We start from the raw sequence: 22973 nt of genomic DNA, 5'->3' as shown, positions 1-22973 counted from the left end.
TACCAAACAATGTAAAAAGCATGTTCAGTTTAAACATTTTGTGTGTGTTTGTTTCATTTTTAAGAAGCAAATATTCCACTTCTGAGGGCCAGTCAGTGAATCCTGCCTGAAACTTGGGCTACCCACTGGCCGCCTAGTGTAGGAGAAACAGTGCATCCACACTGTCCCTAGCCAGCTTGGGTTCTCAGGGCTGACACTTCATTCACAGCAGCCAGATTACTCCCTTCCTTACCGTTCTTTCCAGCGTAGCTGCGGTTGAAGCCATTTTTATTGACATGTGGCACTGAGCCAGCATCTGTCCCATGGAAGAGTTGCTTCTCATTCATTTTGTGGCCATTCTTGGCATCCATGGTTTTTTTCTTTGCTTGGTAGCAGTTCCAGAGATCTGGATTCTGGATCCTTTCAATCTACAGATTAATAAAGAAAAATATTCTTTTAGGGCCTAGAACACTTGCAGAAGTACAGGAAACAACATGATTGCTGATTTTTGTTAAAAAAAAAAATAAAAACCTACACACAATAGCTAATTCCATAGGTTTGATTATAGCTTTCTCTATTTAGAAATCTTTTCATATCCAGTGTTTCATAAACACAGGCATTGGGGCAAATGTTGATTTAATTTTTTTAGCATCTTTCATGCAGAACACGAGAGTCCAGGATCCTAAGTAGTCATTATGTGAAGTCTGCTGAGACTGCTCCTCTTCAGTAACTACACCTGATGCTGTCTATCTCTCCCTATCACTTTACCTCTTGCCACCCCGATCCTCCTAGGATACTGCTTGAGCTGCCCATGTTTTAAGAGTGAAAGAGGTACTATAAAGTAATTAATAGAACACTAGTCTGTGGCCCAGTTGGACAAGTGGAGGTATGAATTCTGATTTGAGGGCATCTGGCTATAGACCAAATTGGTCAGGCCTGGATGAAGCTCACTGCTCTCCAGAGCAGTGGTGAAAACTGCCTGGGATCTGGATTATAGATCAGTTTTCAAATTTCTCTAATAACCAAACCAATGTAGAAATTTCACAGATCTGTTCTGAGAGGAATGAAGAGTGGATAAAACTGATTGGGTACCTCACATTAAAGGTAAAAGGTTCCATGCTATCAGAATCTTTTTCCATTCTATAGATGTCTAGGGTCTAACACTATTACCTGTCTTCATGGGGTTCTTTCTGTTGCTGCTGTTTAATTTTGAATTTTTTATTTTTTATTTAGACAAAGATGTAGTTCATAGTCTCAACATTATCACATATTTGGTGATCTTATTTATGACATTTACATTATTTTTTCCTCTTATGCTTTACTTACAGTTTTTAGTCTTTCAACTACAAAAATTTTCTTTGCATTTACCTCAAATTTTGTTTACTTAACTCAATTTTTTTTAAATTAAAGTTTTTTTTTTTTTCTGCCAGGCACTCGTGCCTGTAATCCTAGCTTCTCAGGAGGCAGAGATCTGGAGGATCACAGTTTGAGCCCAGGCAAATAGTTTGAGAGACCCTATCTTGAAAAAAACTGATCACCAAAAAGGGCTGGTAGGCCTGGAGTTCAAATCCCAGTACTGCAAAAAAAAAAAAGTTTTTTCTTAGAATTTGGAAACTGTTCTCAATTTAGTCTTATAATTCTAAAATTTAAGAAGGCTGTTTCTTGCATTTTTAAAATTTAAAACACACACACACAATATTTTTTACAGGGCTATGGGTGTAGTTCAGTGATAGGGTACATGCTTAGCATGTGTGAGGTCCTGGGTTCAATTCTCAGCCCCACAATAAAGATTATTTCAAGTAAACTTTGAACATAGTAATGTCATTCTAATCCTAATTGGATCAAAATCGAACACCAAAATACTTTGCAAATAAATCTTACACTTTGTTTAGTAGATTATGATTAGCAACAAGGTTTTGGCTTTGGTAGGTTACTTATATCAGATCAACCTTCTCACCAACAACGACTAGACAAGCTGGGGAAAAAAAAAGTCTGTTTGAAGGCAACTAGGATTTGATAAGTTAAGATTCCAGAGAGAAGTAAAGTATAAAATCAAACAATAAATTTGGAAGATAGTGGAATAACTTCCTTAAAGTACCTAACGAAAATAACTTCCAATTAAGATTTATATAGCCAGCCAAAATACCTTCCAAAGAATGAAGGTGAAAATATAAAGACATTTTTATTCAAACACTGGAGTGAATTCTCCACTCTTAGATCTGCATTAGAAGAAGTACTAAATCCAGACAGAAAATGATTCCAGAAGGAAATGCAGTGTGAAGTACAGTAGTAGGAAAGTAAAAAAATTTTTAAAGTAGTACAAAGTATAGAAGGAGGATAAATAGGGCTTAAAGCTTTCAAAGAACATTGCATTATCTAGGAAATGATAAATATACTGATTTACATTAGAGGTCAATAAGTCAAAAGTAAACATTATCATTTCTAGAGTAATCGAGAGAAGAATTATAGTAGAATATTTAACTAACAATCTAGAAGGGGGATAAAGTAGGATAATAGAAATACTTAATACAAAAGATGGAAGGAAAAGAGAAAAAGATCAAATAACAGAAGTGAGAAGTAGAAAACAAAGATTAATACAGAATATTTAAACCCAGACACATCTTTTTAAAAGATTAAAAAAACCCTCAAGTATATGGGACTACTAAGAGACACATCTTTTTTTTTTTTTATTCATATGTGCATACAAGGCTTGGGTCATTTCTCCCCTCTGCCCCCACTCCCTCCCTTACCACCCACTCCGCCCCCTCCCTCTCCCCCCTACCCCCTCGATACCCGGCAGAAACTATTTTGCTCTTATCTCTAATTTTGTTGTAGAGAGAGTATAAGCCATAATAGGAAGGAACAAGGGTTTTTGCTGGTTGAGATAAGGATAGCTATACAGGGAGTTGACTCACATTGATTTCCTGTGCGTGGGTGTTACCTTCTAGGTTAATTCTTTTTGATCTCACCTTTTCTCTAGTTCCTGGTCCCCTTTTCCTATTGGCCTCAGTTGCTTTTAAGGTATCTGCTTTAGTTTCTCTGCGTTAAGGGCAACAAATGCTAACTAATTTTTTAGGTGTCTTACCTATCCTCACCCCTCCCTTGTGTGCTAAAGCTTTTATCATGTACTCAAAGTCCAATACCCTTGTTGTGTTTGCCCTTGATCTAATGTCCACATATGAGGGAGAACATACAATTTTTGGTCTTTTGGGCCAGGCTAACCTCACTCAGAATGATGTTCTCCAATTCCATCCATTTACCAGCGAATGATAACATTTCGTTCTTCTTCGTGGCTGCATAAAATTCCATTGTGTATAGATACCACATTTTCTTAATCCATTCGTCAGTAGTGGGGCATCTTGGCTGTTTCCATAACTTGGCTATTGTGAATAGTGCTGCAATAAACATGGGTGTGCAGGTGCCTCTGGAGTAACCTGTGTCACAGTCTTTTGGGTATATCCCCAAGAGTGGTATTGCTGGATCAAATGGTAGATCGATGTCTAGCTTTTTAAGTAGCCTCCAAATTTTTTTCCAGAGTGGTTGTACTAGTTTACATCCCCACCAACAGTGTAAGAGGGTTCTTTTTTCCCCCGCATCCTCGCCAACACCTGTTGGTGGTGGTGTTGCTAATGATGGCTATTCTAACAGGGGTGAGGTGGAATCTTAGTGTGGTTTTAATTTGCATTTTCTTTATTGCTAGAGATGGTGAGCATTTTTTCATGTTTTTTGGCCATTTGAATTTCTTCTTTTGAGAAAGTTCTGTTTAGTTCACTTGCCCATTTCTTTATTGGTTCATTAGTTTTGGGAGAATTTAGTTTTTTAAGTTCCCTATATATTCTGGTTATCAGTCCTTTGTCTGATGTATAGCTGACAAATATTTTCTCCCACTCTGTGGGTGTTTAAGAGACACATCTTAAATATATAGTTATAGAAGATGAAAAAGAATGGGAAAAGACACACCATGCTCACAACAACTGAAGAAAGCTGGCGTTGCTTTTTTATTATGATATTATATTATATTATTATATTATATTATAAAATACTGGTAATAATAATTTCTGTATCAGAATTTTAAAACAATTTTATTTTAGTCTATGCTCGAACAAGTAAATTACTCTTACTAGGAACAAAAATTATAGAAAAAGAGACATACATATAGAATATGTATAGATAATAAAGATATAAGACATACATATTGAATATAAGATAGTAGAATTATCAGTTCTATAGTGCTTCTTCATAGAATTGTCTTCCCTCAATCAGGCATTAGTTTTGCTCAACTTATTTGCATTAAAGGATGTTTTTTAAAATGACATACGTTTGCTAATGAATGTATGGTGAAAATGATGTTAAGAATATTCCTCAGTACTTGATACACAGGAGCAATCTTTCATAAGTCAATCTCAGTATTGTAAAGAGCTGAGAGTCTCCTGAGCAAATGCTTTGCTTTTTTTATCATGGACATTATGAGTCTTGAAACTGAGTGTTTATTTCATTGCTTTGTCTATTAAGAAGCTCAGAGACACACGTACAACTGTTGAAGCCTTCAGATTATATCTGCTCGTTAACTGGTATCACTTCTCTATTATTGAATTCTCCTTACTTTCTTTTTCTCTCTACGCAATTTTCTTTATCCATTCACTTCATCTAAACATACATTATATATCTTTGTAGGAATCATTTTGAATCATATGTGATTAACTACAGGGAAAAACAGAGTGGTAGCTGTGCAAATAAAGAGTAAGGGCAAAAAGAAAACGAGGCCATATTGGCAGGCTTGTTGTTATGGATGGAGGGAAGGCACACAAAGATCTCAGTAAATGGTGGGGGGAAAGTCAGAAACGCATACAGCATGGAAAAGAGAATTAGAATATTTTTGGCCACTGTTAGCATGTTCTAGAAACTCAAATCAAAGATCCACATTGGTGATATTGATTTGGGAACTACCATAATTGAAATAACAGCTGAAGTCAAAAAAAGGTAAAAAACCAAAACAACAACAACAACCACAAAAAAACATTCCTTAGTGAGGCACATAGACAGAATACAAAAGTGTAAGTATTGCATGTGAAATAAGAATTTTGGGTTTAGAGGAGAAACAGATGCCAGTGATAATATAAGGAAATTAGTTTTAAAAAGATAAAAAATGTAAGTGTATTTCCATAGAAGCCAAGAAAGAACATAATTTCAAAGGGAACTCTTAATAATGTTTAAGTATGGAAAATACCAAAGTAATTGAGATGGACAAGGGAAGAGCCATTGAGCTTCCAAGACAGTAAGCACTTGTGGCCTGTGCACATGGGACCAGAGACCAGAATCCAGATTAAGGGGTCTCCATGTGTCTCTTTGTGGTGTTTGCTAGTTATCAAATCTAAGTTTGAAACCATGTCTTTGAATTTTATTAGACCACTTTACAAAGTAAATAATGTATCTCTTTAATATTCTAATGTCATATTTCTATCTTTTATTATACTATACTAATTGACACAAGAATCTTAATGTTTCAAAATTATGGTGATGCAAGTACAATTTAAAATCTAAAATCTAATTACATAGAAGTTCAAATCCTGATTTTAAAAGTGTAACAACAGACTGAAACTGAATTTGGAAACGCCATGTCAGCAGCAGGCTTACCTTCTTTATATGACAGCGTGAGCAGGTCTCATTAAACTTTCTGGCCACAGTGTTGTATTCTGGATCACCAGGGTGCAGCTGGACCACACACAAATCCTGTTGCTTCATGTCACTCCAGTGTGCAGGGATTTCAACTGCAATGTAGACATTTGAGGGCTCCCCACACATTTCAGGGATGATTTGAAAAACTAAATAGCATCTGGGTTCTGGTGTTACAATCTCCTAATTCTTTGTGTTCAAGAAGTTCCTTATCTTTTTAGGGGAATGTTTTTCAAATCATGAACCATAGACAATCCACATCAGAACCAACTGGAATGCTTATTGAAAAAAAAAAAAAGACTAGGGCATGTAGCTCAGTTGTAGATCATGCAGGTATAAGGCCCTGCATTTAGCTTCCAGTACCCCTAGAAAAGAAAAGCCCCAGATCTGTCCAATCAGGATTTCCAGAGGTAGAAACTGTGTGCCTAGATCTTAAGTTTTGACTGTGCTAAAATGTGAGAACTCCTGGCTCTCATCTGCATTTTCCGTCAGCCTCTGCTCTGCCAGAATTTAATAAGCTTCAGTGAGAGATGACCTGAAAGTCCAAAGAGGCTAAAGAGAAAGGGACGGTTACCTATTTCTCATGAAAGAGCAATGTTAGGAATAAGCATTTCATAAAAATAAGCAACTCACGTTTAATGCTAGACATCACAGATGGCTGGGGAGACACCTGAAACTTTTCTCTTTTTTTCATGCTGGCACAAAACATGGTCAGTACTTGTGGCAGAATGATAACAACTTTAACTTTTTTAACAGACTGGACTGACCCTTTTTGGCTAAATTCTTTAATGGCATCAATTATGGCTTCAGCAATCTTCTCTGCGCCTTGTCTGGCATTTCCTGCAAAAGCAAATAATAAAAATGATTGGAGAAAAGAAAAAAGATCCAACTGGAAAAGTCTCAGGAATAAATTAGGGATTCCTCCTGTAAATAAATAACAGTCCCCTATTCTTTCCTCAAATGTAAACTTTCTAACAATTAATCAGCACACTGCAGTGGGGAGTTTTTGTTCCAGGATGTCCACAACCAACATTGCAGCACAGGACCCTGGAACCTAACTTCTGGTTTATGACATTCACGTTGTCCTGTACAGCTGATTCCACCTCTCTGTGTTCCATCCCTCCTTTTATAGAGTGCAGGTAACTTTTCTTCTTGACTCACTAGTCTCCTCAAAAGATACGTAAAAAGAAGAAGATGCTAAAGTATGTTGAAACAAGAATCTTGGGGGAAAAAAGGGTTTGGCTCCATTATCACTTGATTTTATGCATGTATATCCATATTTTCCAGATATATTTGGGGACCTGATTTAAACTAAGGTAATTTTGTAAGACACCCAGTACTGTAAGTTACTTCCTATAATCTATAATTCTTTGTTATCTTAACCCTTCAGCAAGTTTCTCTTCCATACGCAGTGAGATTTTAACTTACTCCAAGGCCCAAGATAACCAATGACCAGATCCACTTTCAGCTCCAGCATGCTTCATATCATATTTCTCAAGCCTTGGAAGCCACTGCCTAGGTATGATCACAAAAAGATCTTTTCCAAAAGTCAGGGGAGTGGTCCCACACGAACTGCAGCTGCCAAAGTCACATGGTAGGGAATATAAAAGTCCCCTGGCCAACCTGGTTTGATAGACTATATTCCCACTTGGATTATTGTGTTGATTGTGTTCACCTCTATTGCAATAAATGAAAGTAGACTTCTTTGACTTGGCTACATAGACAATTGTGGGAATGTAGACAATCACCATATAAAGTTAATCAAGAGAGTTTGTTCAGTTTTTTTCTTAATTAGATGATCAAAGAAAGAGGGAAATTCTCCTTTGCAAGGCTGTAGTTTTCCCATGGTATTTGGAAGAGTTTAAATGGAAGCATTCAGATACATGGATCCACTTTCAACAAATATCTGCGATGTCCCATCTTGGGCTGGATACTCACCTATCCACAAAGGATGTGATGTATGGGAATGAACATGTGTTCAATAGGTCAAGTATGGAAAATCTAGGGAAAGACTATTCCATATAGAATAATGAAGCAGGCACAATATGTTCAGCCTGGCATAGACAGGGGATCAGACCATATTTTGAGAAAGAGAAATATGGAGGCGTTGAGGAGCACCATAGTGGGGAATCCAAGTCTAGTTGAGAAGTAATAGAAATTTAGGCAAAAAGACAAATGTTAAAGAAAGAAGACCAAAATGGAGAGTCAGCTATAGAGACTCAGGAGACATTTAGGAAGTAAAGTCAAAGAACCTAGTGACCAACAGGGTTTATCCTTGACTCTTCCCTCCCCCTTTTTCATGACTTATATACCTCATTATATCATGTGTGTGCTATGTCACAGTCGTTAATGTGCATGCCTAAATCTTCCCATGAGGCTAGGATGTGGACTGAATTTGTTTCTAGGTCATCTTTTCTTTTTCTTTTTTCTTTTGGGGGGATGAAGCAGTGCTGGGGTTTGGACTCAGGGCATTAGGCTGCAAGGTAGGTGCTCTACCACCTGTGCCATGCCACCAGCTGTACCTCATCTTTTTGTTGCCCACGCCTAAGCATGTAAATATTTAATAATGCTAAGTAATGAGCTAACAAACACAAAAGTGATAGACAGGATAGAGCCAAGGGTTCCAGATGGAAAGTGATGCTTTCTAGATGTTTGGGGGTATAAGAGAAAAGGAAGTTATGGAGGGGGTAGTGAATGGGAGTTTGGTGTTTGGGTTGAGCTTGAGTTATTTGTAGGTATTGTTGATCTTAAGTTCCCTCCCTATCTGCAAATGAAGAGAGGTTTTCTTTATTGTCACATGCTGCCTTATTCACTGTCCCAATTCAACTCACTACTAAGAGATGGTCTAAAGACCTGCTAAGATGGTAATGAAGATAGCTAAAGTAACAAACAAGGAGAATCTGATAATTCTGATTTCTTTGTGCAGACCAGCAGTACACCCAGGTTTGTGGAAAATAAAACAGACTGGGCAGTAACCCAGAAATACTGAAATAAGTGTACATATTTATACAAAATGAAAACTGTCTCCTTTCCTTGCTTCTTCTTTTGACTCTGCCCAGGAACTACCTTAGGACAATAAATGCTACCCCTGGGTTGCTGCTTTCTTGGACCAAAGAAGTTTAAGGAGGAAACACAAGATTAGATTTCATAGAAAAAGACAGATGGAATCAGAGACTGAGAAGCCATTGGTGGGTGTCCACAAAAGATTAATACGTAGATAAATGGATGAGAATGAAAGAAAGAAAGAAAGAAAGAAAGAAAGAAAGAAAGAAAGAAAGAAAGAAAGAAAGAAAGAAAGAAAGAAAGAAGGAAGGAAGGAAGGAAGGAAGGAAGGAAGGAAGGAAGGAAGGAAGGAAGGAAGGAAGGAAAGGAAGGAAGGAAGGAAGGAAAGGAAGGAAGGAAGGAAGGAAGGAAGGAAGGAAGAAAGGAAGAAAGGAAGGAGGAAAGAAAGAGAAGGAAGGAAGGAAGGAAGGAAGGAAGGAGACCCAGAAAGGGACAAGGATGACTCTCTTGGAGAGCGTGAATGCCAGTCTAAGACAGTCAAAGTATGACTTTTGAAGAGCAGGCTGAGAGCTCAGCGCTGGGTGCGCTCTTGCTTGGCCAGTCCCCTTTTATCCTAAGAGAGCACACCTCTCCTGATCAGTCCCCTTTACTGGAAACCAAGCAAAAATCTGTCATCAATGCATGTGACCCTGATTCATGGGGCAGAACTTGAAGGGGAACCCCTAATTAATGGTGAACCCAAACCATTATAATTCTATGTGAAAAGTCACACAATCAGCATAGTTTGATTAAAAACAAGAAACAAGAAACTCAAATGAAGTAAATGGGCTGAAAGGAGGAAGGTGGAGAGTTGATTCACTAGGTTCTAGAGACTTTTACACAGAGAAGTCAAAAGGCCAACAGACAGGGCTAATTATGGAGCTGAGGGTTGGAACTGTTCATGTGGGATTTAGCGAAGACCAAGTGAAAGATGCACTGATATTCTCTATGGGGAGTGGATAGAGGAGCAAGTTAGGATTCATTGTAAAATATGTAGGGGAGTAAAAGGAGGAAGGAAAAGATGAATGAGCATGAGGGATGGCCTTTTTTTCCCCACTGTCTTCCTACTCATCTCTCCCCTTACTTTCCCTTCCTTTCTTTCTGTCTAATATATCAATATTCTTCAGTTTTCTCCTTTTATTTTTTTGAGATGGGGCATCCCTCTGTCAACCAAGGTGGCCTTGATTGCCCGGGTTCAAGCCATCCTCTTGCACAGTAACTGGAACTGCAGGCACTTCGTCACTTTACCCATTCAAATTTTCCCTTTTTACTTAAAGCAGCCACAGGCTTTACTCATTCTAGCAGGGGTGCCTTGGCGTAAGGAAGCTATCCCACTCCTAAATCAATTGTCACTGTCTTCACTCAGACTTGTTGTGTATCCACCAATTAACATTCAGCACAGATCCATAGGAAAATGGACACCTTGGGATTTAGCCTTGACAGCCAGAGGCTACAAACCTGTTCCAATGGCTGGGAGGCAAATGGATGAGTATTTCCGCTTTTCACACTCTTGCAACACACTGAAAACAGATCTCTTGACATCATTTCCACCAATAACATGAATAATTTTCTTGCACTTCAATGATCCACCTTCAGTAACTATATACCCATTGTTGATCTGTTGAGCTGAAAACACAGACAAAAAGATACAAAATTATATGTTGAACCTTCTCTTTCATTAAGAAACAAAATGTCTGCCAGGTACTGGTGGCTCACGCCTATAATCCTAACTACTCAGGAGGCAGAGATCAGGAGGATCATGGTTCAAAGCCAGCCCAGACAAATAGTTTATGAGACCCTATCTTGAAAATATCTAACACAAAAAGGGCTGTTGGAGTGGCTCAAAGTGTAGGCCCTGAGTTCAAGCCCCAGTACAGCAAAAAAAAAAAAAAAGGAAGAAGAAAAGAAACAAAATGTCTGATTTGACAAGGAAGCATTTTATGAATAAGAAACTTTGAAAGACTATCTTTCATGAAATTTCATGTCTTAATTTCTCTTTTTAACTAAGGTTTCTTTTCAATTCTAATCTCTGCAATTAGAATTCTGAGGTAAAATGTATGATTGTAAGACAAATGTATTGTGTTCTCAATCCCAAATTTCTTTTTCTTTACGGCCTCCCATTTTCAGTCTCCCACTTATAATTTGGGACCAAAACTACCATTGTGCCTTACCTCTCAAATAACATTCCATTTCCACTTTATGTCCTGCACCTTCTAAAATTGCTTTGGAGACCCCTATATGAGAAAATCAAGATGGTAACAAACATAAACAAAAATCACTGCAATGCTTGGATCAGAAAGATTGCATCATTGTCTAAACACATTCCCAGTCAACAAAGGAGTATTACAGCTTGGTATTACTGATAACAAAGGAAAAATTATAAAATAACAGCTGCCAATTTTAAGAAGCCCTGTCAAAATAATTTTAAAGTTATTAAGTAATATTAAAAATCCAAAGTTAAAAGACAAGTTTGGTCATAAAACTCTCCTTCACAGAGAGGCAGTTTATCAAAGGGATTAAAGTAAGCCAAAATTAAGTGAATTTAAAAATCAAACATTATGCTGGATAATCTTCTAAGAAAAACATATTAGTTATTTTTTTCCCAGCATTGAATTACAAGGTATAGCCAAAATAATTTCTCTAGAGGAATAATGCACCAAGAATTAAGATTTTCTGACATAGCAATTCTTCCTGTTAGAAGAATACTCATAAAAATTGCAAAAAATAGGCAATATGTCAAACCAATGATGTAAGATTTAGGCAGGGAGTTAGGAAACCTGATGATTGAAAATATAGCTTGGCTGTTGATCAGAAAAAAAATCACATCCAGGCACCCGATTTAATGGAATGACCCATGACAACAATATGTCTGTTGTTGAAGCTCCTGCAACACAAAAAAGTAAAAAGCCACTCAGTCTATCCAAGACCAGAACTATCCACCTGACATAGAGTAGGAGAAGTTAATGACACATTAACCCAGTTTTTAAGGACTAATCCCCCCATATCTGCAGACCCCAATAAATGTGTGAGGTCTTAGGACCCTGGGGGAGTGTTTCTTCTTGAACTTGCCCACTCTCCCCATGTGGAGGGTATATGTTCACTTTGTTTTTATTTTGTTTTGCATTAATAAACCCTTTTCCTGCATAAGCTTCATTTCTGTCTGTCCTTGAATTCTTTCTCTGATGAGACCAAGAATCTTTTGGCCTTAGAACCTGGTACCCTAAATCTGGTAATCATTCAAGTGAAGTACCTGATTTGAGGTTAAATGTATTTGATGTAGAATTTACAATCACATCTGCTGCTTCTTTGGTGATGTCTCCAGAGGCCACCTGGAAGAGGATGGGTCCAATCTCCATTTCATGCACCTCTAAAGCAGGGTTGGAAACAGCCCTATAGAGACCTGCCAAGAAAAAAAGTGGAGCTAATTGCCAAGTCAACAAGTGCAAGAATGACTCACACATGCCCCTGTACAAGGACTTCCCTCTATTTGTGTGACCTTTAGCCTTTACCCTGACCCTGTGCCTGAGGCCCAGTAATAGTCTGTTTCCAAAAAAGATTGGAAGATACAGTTTATATCAAACATGGTGTCTGGGTTGGCCAATGTTAGAGGCTGTCTCTACCAGAATTACAACTAAAAACTGGGGACAAGCAAGATGGCACCACATGAGAACTCTGAAAAGTAAATAGCAACAGGCAGGTTAGGGCAAAGAGTCAAAACTTAAAGAAGCAACCTGTATTTCTAAATTGAAGAGGCTGCCCACAGAATGGGAGAAAAATCTTTGCCAGCTATACATCAGACAAGGGACTAATAACCAGAATATACAAGGAGCTCAAAAAACTAAACTCCCAAAAAATCATTGACCCGATGAAGAAATGGTCAGATAAATTGAACAGAGCCTTTTTAAAGGAAGAGGTCCAAATGGCTAAAATAACAAATGAAAAAATGCTCACCATCCCTGACCATAAAAGAAATGCAAATCAAAACCACACTAAGATTCTACCTCACCCCATTAGGATAGCTACCATCAAGAATACAAACAACAACAAACATTGGTGAGGATGTGTGGAAAAAGGAACCTTCATACACTGCTGCTAGGAATGTAAATTAGTACAATCACTATGGAAAACAGTATAGAGGCTCCTCAAAAACTAAAAATAGAACTTCCATATGATCCAGCAATAGCACTCACTGACAGCGATATACTCAAAGGAATGTAGGTCAGGTTAGAACAAAGGCACTTGTATACCCATGTTTATTGCAGCATTATTCATAATAGCTCAGTTATGGAAACAGCCAAGATGCCCATTACTGATGGATGGATTAAGAAAATGTGGTATTTACATACAATGAAATTTTACTCAGCTACAAAGAAAAATGAAATTTTGTCATTTGCAGGTAAATGTATAGAACTGGAGAACATCATCTTAAGTGAAGTTAGCCAGGCTTAAAAGGCTAAAGCTGAATGTTTCCTCTCATATGTGGAATATAGACCTAATACAAACAGAGTAATATTCTGGTCATACTAAGAGAATGTCACATACGAGATGGGTAGAATAAAAAAAGGAAACTAAGAAGATGAATATAGTTGATATACTCTCTGTATAAGAATGAATATAGAATTCTTAAACCAGCAGAAACCTCCATAAGAAAGGGACTAAGGTAAAAATGAAGAAAAATTCAAATGAATCTATTGGGGTCATAATACAGATACACATGGAAATATCATGAGGAAACTCCCTTTGTAGCTACTTTCATCTCAAATAAGCTAATATGTTATTTTTTTTTCTTTTTTCTTTTTTCCTTCTACAAAATCAGAGAACAGGAGGGCAGAGCAGGTAGTGCAGTGGGAAGGGAGAGGTGGAGGAAAAAGGGGGTAGGAGGGTGAATATGGTGCAAATAATATGTACACATGTACGTAAATGAAAACAATATTACCTGTTGAAACTGTTCCAGGAATGGAGGGCTATAAAGGAGAGTGTTGGAGGGAGTGAATCTAAGTATGATATATTTGATACATTGTAAGAACTTTTGTAAATGTCACAGTGTACCCCCCATCCAGCACAACAATTAAAGAAAAGAGAAAATACACCTCAAAAAGAAGAAGAAGAAGAAGAAACTTGTAGAGGAGAAATTTCCCATTTGGTTTAGTTATCCCCCTAGTTTTGACTTCAGGGTGGCCCCTAGACAAACCCTGACTTGGAGAGAGTCCATATCATTGAAGACTGTGAGAGGGAATCCTTAGTTTTGCGTGTGCCACGCACACACACACACACACACACACACACACACACACACACACACACACTCATGCACACACAAAACAATCGTTTTGTTTTATTTTGGTGGTAGTGGGAATTGAATCCAGGGCCTTGCACTTCCTATACAAGTGCTCTACTGACTGAGCCACAGTTCCAGTTCTTTTGTTTTTATTTTATTTTTGAGATAGGATCTCTATAACTTTGCCTGGGCTGGCTTTGAATTCCCAGTCCTCTTGCCTCCACCTCTCTAAAACCAGGGATTAGAGGCCTGTACCACCACACACACACACTTTTAATCCAGGTCTTTGCCCAAGTGACCCCAGTTGCAGAACTCTGCATTGACACCACAAAGAACTAAAACTCTGAAACACATTCTGTATTTCCAGTCAGAAGAAGCAGGGGAAAGGGCCTGTGGTCTGAACAGTACATGTGTATCTGTATGGAACATTCTTATTTCTTCTTTCTCACTTCCTTTCTCTCTTTACTTCACCCAAAGACAACACTGGTGATTGATGTAAGGATGAGGCAATATACAGGCAGCTTGAACTCTGACAGATCCATGACTCTTTAGCTAGAGGTCTGGAAATGGGCTCTGCAAGCCAGAGTTGAGGGGACTCAATTAGGGAGAAGAGGAGACCCTAATTCTACATGTGAACTGGAGTAAGTCCCGAACACCCCCAGAACTGCCCATTTGCAGGGCAGGCCTAAAGCAGCACAGCTATGTCTCTGACAACTGAAATAACATTATTCCTCTGCCCACTTAAAAGGTGAGATAGCATTGCAGAATGAACTTAAATGTGTGCCTGCTAAACAAGAGAAACCACAAGCATTCTCCAGAGAGTTTTCATAGGACCCAAGTCTCACAGTGTAATATTCAAAATGCCCAGCCTACACTCCAAAATTGCTTGTCACAAAAAGAACCAACTTCTGAGCACAAAGACAACAATAGATCTGTAGCCTCAAATTGATCCAGATGTTGAAATTTTTAGACTTTAAAGCATCTACTGTAACGATGGCCTATGAAGTCAGAGTAAACACATTAAAATGAATGGAAATGATTTGGAATGAAAGGAAGGACAGGAGCTCTTTACAGAGAAATGGAATCTATACAAACAGGCCAAAATGGATATTTTAGAACTCACAAGTCATTAAATGAAATGAAAATATTCACTGGATTAATTCAACAGCATAGTGGACAGAGAAAAGACTCAGTGAACCTGAGGGTAGATCAATATAGATTATCCAATCTGAAGAAAAGAGAGGAAAAAAAGATTGTGGACAAAGGAAAAACAGCTCCTCAGACACCTATTTGAAGAAATAATAATCAAAAGTTCTCAAGTTTGATGGAAGACATACATTTTTTAAATCAAGAAGCCTCAGTGAAGCTGGGCATTGTAGTACGCACCTGCAGTCCCAGCTACTTGGAAAGCTGAGGGAGGAAGAACATTTGAGCCTAAAAGTTCAGGGCCATAGTGAAGCTGTCCTAAAAAAAAAAAAAAGTCTCAATAAATCTGAAACAGGATAAACTCAAACTGAAAAGTATCTACTTCAGAAAATGTCACATTTTCCCTTGAAAGTGTCCTCACTACATAAAAACCCATTTATGGACTATACAACTTGGTCCACCTTCCCTTTTGCCCGAGATTACATAAACATGGCTGTGTCTTGTCTCAGCTTTAGGGAACATAATTTAGTATGTTTTTCTATCATCAATTTTTTCAGAAAAATTATTACTTTTTTTGTCACTGAATAGTTACTTAGCAACTAAAAATCATTTGTAAATTTAAAAGCTTTACTGAACCTTGTATATCTTCAGTCTTGGGAATTTTGTCACTAAGATTTACAATATTCTTCCTGGCCAATTCATCTGAAAATGCCTGAAAATACAAACAGTTTTTACCATTATAGCTCTCAGGTGATGAATGAATTTCATTCATTAGGGCTTTTGATCCTCCATGCACATATATACATTTAGAAAGCACAAGTCTCAAAAAGTATTATTTACTTTACATACTTAAAGTTACAAAAATAATAAGTGTGATTCCATTTCTACAAATGTATCTTATGATAATTATCAAAGATGTGAACAAAGATATAAATACAATGATACTCATTACAGTGCCACTTACAATAGAAAAAAAATAAAACAGTTAATCTGGGCCCTGGTGGCTCATGCCTGTAATCCTAGCTACTTGAGAGGCTGAGATCAGGAGAATCTCAGTTTGACACCAACTTGGGCAAATAGTTCATGAGCTATTGAAAAAAAAATAAGCAGAACAAAATGGAGTGGAAGTGTGGCTCAAGCAGTAGAGTAACTGTTTTGCAGGTGCAAAGCCCTAAATTCAAACCCCACTCCCACCAAAAATACTACTACTAATATAATAATATAATAAGACAGTTATAATCCAATGGGGAAATAATTCAATAAGTTTTGATGTATCCATGAATTAGAATATTTAGCAGCCATTAATATCATATTTTCAAAGAATACTTAGTGGAATAGAGAAATGTTCATTCTATACTATTAAATGAAAAATGATACTAACTTACATACTATATAATCCCACATTAAAGAGTATACTTGTAGCAAAGAAGACTGGGATGAAAGACAACAAAAGAATTTATACATTCTGTATTGTTCAAAGTTTCTACAATGAAAATGTATTGGCTTTATAATCAGGAAAAGCAAATGACTTGCCAATTTATAAAATATAGTATTAAAAGATAATCCCAAGGTTCTAAGCATTTGAGTTAACTTCTTAATTGTGTCAAGAGAATGGGAAGGAAGTAGTGAGTTGAGGAGCAAGAGGGTAGTGTATATATTCAATCAACAATGAATCTGAATTTCTTTTTTTGGCCTGGTAGTAAAACTGAAAAATCATCACTATCTTTGTCTTTATAAACAAGCAACAGATAATTTTCTGAGATGAGAGCAGGCAACATGTAGCTGAAAACTGACACAGTGGAGGGGAAGGGATGGGAAGAGACTGCTGAGTGAGAATCTCAGACTCACAGGCCTCAAGGACCAGGTAGGTGAAGTACGCAGGTAAAAAGAGGACTAATTTAAGTCTAGAGAACATTAGAGCACCTGCCACTCAGCCACAGCAAACTCTTCCTGGCAGGAATCCCTGTCCAGCATTCCAGAACTTTTCAAGTTTTAGGTCACATTATGTTTGGACACCTGGAGTTTCATGTGAAAATTTTATATATAGCCCTGTTCTGACACAGGGATGCGGTCTGCAATTTGTGTTGCAGTCTTCAGGTAAAAACACCTCAGTGTTTCTCTCCCTGTGAAACTACAATCAAAGTTGAACTGTCTTTAAAAATCTTAAGGAAAAAAATATAATAGTCATGTGTAGAGAATAGATAGCATTTAGAATACCATTAAAGCCATCTGCAGAGACTAATCCTTTTTACAAAATATTTACAGAGTATTCAACATTTTTAAGAAAGAAAATAAAGCTTGGTCTGCTCACAAAACAGTGAGATTTGAAGGCTCAGGTCTGTGTACAGACTCATTCCCCTAGCCACTTAGCCATTCTTCAAATGCCTTGGATTTAGTTTGCTTTGTGTATATAAGTCAAAGCTCCCAAACCAATTCTGATTTATAGGAGGGAAAGTATATGCAACATACTGTGTTCCATGACCCACATCTTTTCGTGCAACGTTACATCAGAAGGAGGTTGGTAAAAGCTCCTTCACTGAGTAGAAGTAACTGTAGTTACACGGGCTAAATAAATGGAACACATACTTTAACCAGGCTGCCTGGTTGGGAAGTAGTTTAGATGTGCTTGCCTCCAAAGAATTTATATGTCTTGCTCCAGAAAAAAATAAAGTATGACTAAAAATTCAGGTGGTCCAGTAATCCACAGACATCTCTTAGGATGTTGGCTTAAATTTGTTTGCTAAATTCCTGCAATGTCAAGGAACTTATCAAATATTTAATATTATCTACTCTCCTGGGGTATAACGACATGGAGGGTGGGAAGAAGGGCTTAAACACCTCTAGTTCTCCCATAATGCCAAGTCTAGTGGCTCATCCACAGCTGATGTTCGGTAAACCTGAGCTGATTGGCAGACTATGACTACAATGATTCTGGTATTTCTGGTCCCAGCTTTTCTACTCACATAGGATATGCTGCTGAATTCTAACCACACCCTTCACTTGTAATTAGTTGAATTATTTGCATTCCGTCCTGAAACTGACATTTTCTTATTGATAAGGCCATAACTGTGCTTTTATGTTACATATTTCTAATTCTATGTGGAAGAGAATCCTATAGGTTGAAAAAGTCCTAAGAAACATGTCACATCCATTATAATATGTGGGCCTTAATTAACTCTAATTCAAATGCAAGCTGTAAAGAAAAAATAAGACATTTGAGCATTAACTTTATAATTGATCAAGTAAGAGGAATTGTTGCCAAATTTATTTTACATATGATAAAGTAGTATTTTAGTATTTACTTTAAAAATACAGATAAAATTATATATCTGGGATTTGCTTCAAAATCACATGAGAGGAAGGAAAATGAGAGAAAGTAGAGATAAGAGATCAAATGTTATGGTCATAGTTGATAATGTTTAAACTAAGTAATAAATACCAGGTTGTTCATTGGACAATTTAATCAACATTTGTATGTCTTTAACATTTTTCTGAATAAAAAGTTAATTTTTTCAATATCCATACTTTTTCTTGAAACTTGTCGTACTAGAACTAGTCAACAACACTCTCTTACTTTCCTAGATGGGAAAGGAAACATCCTATTAGACCAAGATGATATTGGAGAACTGTAGGTTCCAAACTGAGGTTTCTAAAATAATCAGAAATGAGTCAAGATTGTACCTGAATATTTTCGTGATCTTTTGGGTGCAACAGAAATTGAACCTCTTGTAAAGATTTCAGTTGATTCATGCTGCTAAATTTCAACACTTCTGAAATGATTAATTCAGCAAATAAAGGTTTAGGAAATCCCAAATTTCCTGTTCCTATTGCTGGAAATCCAATTGATTGTAAAGATAATTTCTCAGTGATCTCCAAACAGCCTCTGATTATGTCTTCCATGATCTGAAAAGCACAAAGCACATTCGTATACGTCTTGCCTAGAAATGGGAGTTAGAACCAAGGGAACAAGAATTAACAAACTTTGTGAACTCTGATCTCTGTCCATCCATTTTTTTTTTTTTACTATCCACAGGGGTTACAAATGCTCAGAAGAAAAAAGAAAAACCCAAAAAACAGGAAAGGGAAAAGAAAATGTGGGAGATCCTCTATGATGATTCAAACTCACTCTGCCATGAAGGAAGGAAGAGATGCACCAACTCTACTTGTCCTTCATTTTCTCCATCTTTAGCCCCTTGCCTCACTTTACTGTCTAAAGTGAGATAAACTTCAATACCTTTCTCAGACTCCCAGTATTTACTGATCACAATAATCAATTTATATTTTAATTAATCCTTACAGGATATCAGTCATAAGTAAAAGAAACGGACATAATGATGGAACCTGCCCAAAATGTGGAATTATTATAGAGAGAAGGAGATAGGGTCTAACCTATGGTATTCTAAAAGAAGAGTCCAAAGATGACACCAGTTCCTGGAGTATTTAAACCAGGCCCTACCTTGTGTGAAAGTGTGCTGTTAATTCTCCAGTCTGGAGTCACCACATGAAGCACACAGTGACAGTGCAGGTTACAACCACTGGTTTGGAGAATTGTGCCCAAGCGTACAGTGACCCTTTGTCCAGCGGCGTCCAGCTCCTCCTGGAACTTTGGTCCAGCTTTTTCCAAGAGGGCCTGAGAAAGGGGCCCTCTATTGAGCCTAAGATCCGAGGGAACGGAATTGACAATGACCTGGGTCTTAAAGACAAAACCAAAGATTTGTTTAAAATGCTCACATCAGGTATTCATCATCCATGACTCCATTGGAGCCACTGGGCTTGGCACAAGGGAGACAATGAAGATGATTAAGGTTTTGGATAATGAAATGCCAATCCAAGACAAAGCATTTTTAAGCAAATCTCCAGGACGAGAGACAGCTTTCAAAACAGAACCTATAAATGGCATGGGATGACTTGAGGAGTTCAGAAGAAGGCCCTTCAATGCCTGGTGAAGATGCCATGGGCAATGTGGGGCCTGAGAAATGGGAATAGTTGCAGCAGGCAGAGAGCACCAGGGAATGGCTAGCATTACTCATGGTGGATTGGGAGCTGTGAGCACGTTGGTCTGAGCTGATGGAGAGCTTCTGCCAGCCAGGGTAGACATGGTGCCCTGGAGTAGACTGCAGATGGCCCACCTTGTGTGCCAAGCCACAACCTTGGAAGCTTTTCCATCGGAGTACATGTGAGCAGATAATCAGGCTGGATTAGAGAGGCGGAGAAGAGAGAGGAGAAGAAATGTGTCCCTCTGCGTGGGTCTCTGAGGAGTAAGCACAGCAGTTACTGTGGCAGTGGAAGCCACACACCTTGGGAGGAAAAGGAATGTAAAGAACATCTTCATGTTCATGTCAGGGGGACCAGGAACAGAACTCATTCCCATTCCTCTTGGGCAAAAGAGCATGATCTTTATTTGTTTGGTTTTTATAATGAGAAACAAAATTATTTTCAAGATATTGAATGTTGCAATAGTTAAGAATCTGGACAAATTTCAATCCTTGCTCTACCTGTTTGCTAGCTGTGGGACTTGCGCAAATTACTCAACCCCTCTAAATGTCATCATTTAAGTGAGAATAATGCCCCTAGAATAATGGCATTGAATGAGAAAATGCATGCCAAGTACATAACACAGTGTTCAACACACAGTAACAATCAAGGTTAGCTGTGATTTTGTAATTACTACTTTAGCTTATGTACCAAAGTACGTACCATATGTAGAAATCTAATTAATCTTCTAGTTCATTATTTTCAACTAAAACAAAAAGTATTAAAAAAGGAACAACTTGAACTAAAGAATAGGAGAAAACTTATCACACAGAATAGGAGAAAATATTTGCAAATCACAAATCTGATAATGAACACTTAAACTCAATAATAAAAAGAAGATCCAATGTAAAAGTGGGAGAAGGATCTAAATAGACATTCCTCCCAAGAGGATGCATAGATGGCAAAGAGGTACATGAAGAGATGTTAAACATCATTAGTCATTAGGGAAATGCAAGTCAAAACCACAGTTTATAATCCTAGAGTGGCTGTAAGACGGGTAATAAGTTTTGGCAGGACATGGAGAAATTGGACATTGCTGACAGGAATAAAAAATGATACAGCTCCTTTGGGAAATAGGCTGGCAGTTCCTTAAAGTCAAGCATGGAGTTACAATGTGACCCAGCCACACCACTCCCCAATATGTAGTAAAGAATGAAAAATTGTCATTCATGCATGTTCTGTAAACAAATGTTCACAAGTAAAGTACCCATAAAAGTTAAAGAGTAGAAGCCTGGAGTTGTGATGCATGCCTGTAATCTCAGCTTCTAAGAAGGCCAAGGCAGGAGATCACAAGCTCAAGACCTATTTTAGAAATAAAATACAAAAGAAAAAGGGTGTGGGCTCAAGAGGTAGAGTATTTGCCTAGCAAGGTCCTGGTATAATTCCCTTAGCACACACACAAAGTCAAAGCATAGAAGCAGTATAAATGTTTATCAGTTGATACATAGCTAAAAAAAAGTGTGTCCCTACAAAAAGCAGTGAAATACTGATATGTGCTACAGCATGGATGAACCTTGAAAACATTCTTCTCAGTAAAATAAGCCAGTCACAGAGGACCACAAATTGTATGGTTTCATTTGTATGAAATTTCCAGAATAGGTGAACCTATAGCAAAATAAAAAGAAGGTTAGAGGTTCCCCAGGGCTAATGTGGGTGGTGGAAAAATGGGAATGACTGCTGATGGGCACAAAGTTTCTTTCTGGAGTGATGAGAGTATTCTAAAATTAGATAGCACTGATAGTTGCATACATCTATGAGTATGCTAAATACCATTGAATTGCACAGTATGGGCAAGGTATGTGAATTATATTTCAGTAAACTTGATCAAGATACATTATATGCATGCAAGGAAATATCACAACCAAATCCCTTTCACAATTAATATACAGTAATAAAAAGAAGGGAAAGAAGAAATAAATGCAATAAAAGCTTTTTTAAGCAAAAAGGATGATGACTGATTTTGACTATTACATTATTTTCAGCTTTTCTTCTTTAAGACTGTGAGAGCATGCTAAGATAATAAACACGTTTAGATTGAAATTGTTTCAATTGTGTCCCTATCACATTACATTGGACTGTTTTTGTTGGATATTTTTTTTTGTAATTTATTCAAAGCTAAACATTTCACAGTTTACAAAATCTGCTCATTTCATCTAATATCATATAAAGCATATCCAACTGGGTGTTGTTTAAAAATAATGAGGACAAATGACACCCAATGGTGACAATTTGGAACTTTGGTCTTGGTCTTTGAATAAAACATTCAAACTTGATTAAAATTGATGTCTGGTTTCTTTTAAGTATATTGTGCTAATAAATCTTTTTAGAAAGTGGCACAAAAAATAAAAAGAGCTCAGAACTGTCTGGGAGACAGGAAGGCACTCACTCAGCCTGGTGCCCCAGACTCTCTTTGGCAGCCTGAGAACTTCCCCAATCCCTCTGAAGCCAGCAGAGGAAGGCTGGGGCTAATGTTCACTGGAAGACACAGCTATGACAAAGCTAACTTATAACCCAGAGAAATGTGGTTTTTGGTTGGTAAATAGATGCTACCCTGCCCTGCCCCTGGTGCTCCCACCGATCCTTCCGCACCCAACAAGGAATCCCTTCCCCAGGACTTCCTATTATCCTCCAGTTGAAGACATGCAGCTTGATTCAGTAGGAGGGGTTCAGATCCTCCTCCAGATGGATATTGTTCTGATTGTTTAGAGCCCGTGTTGGAAAGGTGTTAAATATCTTTTAAAAATCATGTTAATCCCCTAGTATCCTCCCCACACATACACCACCAGCCTACAAGAGTTGTTCCTACCTGAAACCTGATACC

The 22973-nt window shown here is 37.7% G+C and overlaps 1 protein-coding gene across 5 annotated transcripts in view; it reads right to left on the bottom strand.

Moving 5' to 3' along the window:
- Parp15 (poly(ADP-ribose) polymerase family member 15) overlaps positions 1 to 22973 on the bottom strand; it is a 43195-nt gene that overhangs the window by 2597 nt on the left and 17625 nt on the right. For all 5 annotated transcript variants that reach the window (XM_020151620.2, XM_074073276.1, XM_074073278.1 and 2 more), the window contains 10 exons: positions 19575 to 19811; positions 18800 to 19021; positions 15755 to 15830; positions 15359 to 15436; positions 11945 to 12094; positions 10866 to 10928; positions 10153 to 10320; positions 6286 to 6492; positions 5614 to 5747; positions 233 to 407 (listed from right to left, as the gene is read on the bottom strand). In XM_020151620.2, the coding sequence (XP_020007209.2) occupies positions 233 to 407; positions 5614 to 5747; positions 6286 to 6492; positions 10153 to 10320; positions 10866 to 10928; positions 11945 to 12094; positions 15359 to 15436; positions 15755 to 15830; positions 18800 to 19021; positions 19575 to 19811 (1510 nt within the window). The remainder of the gene's footprint in view (positions 1 to 232; positions 408 to 5613; positions 5748 to 6285; positions 6493 to 10152; positions 10321 to 10865; positions 10929 to 11944; positions 12095 to 15358; positions 15437 to 15754; positions 15831 to 18799; positions 19022 to 19574; positions 19812 to 22973) is intronic.

Source organism: Castor canadensis, chromosome 5 (genome assembly GCF_047511655.1).
Source record: "Castor canadensis chromosome 5, mCasCan1.hap1v2, whole genome shotgun sequence".
NCBI lineage: Eukaryota > Metazoa > Chordata > Mammalia > Rodentia > Castoridae > Castor > Castor canadensis.
This window is presented reverse-complemented; position numbering and strand designations above follow the sequence as displayed.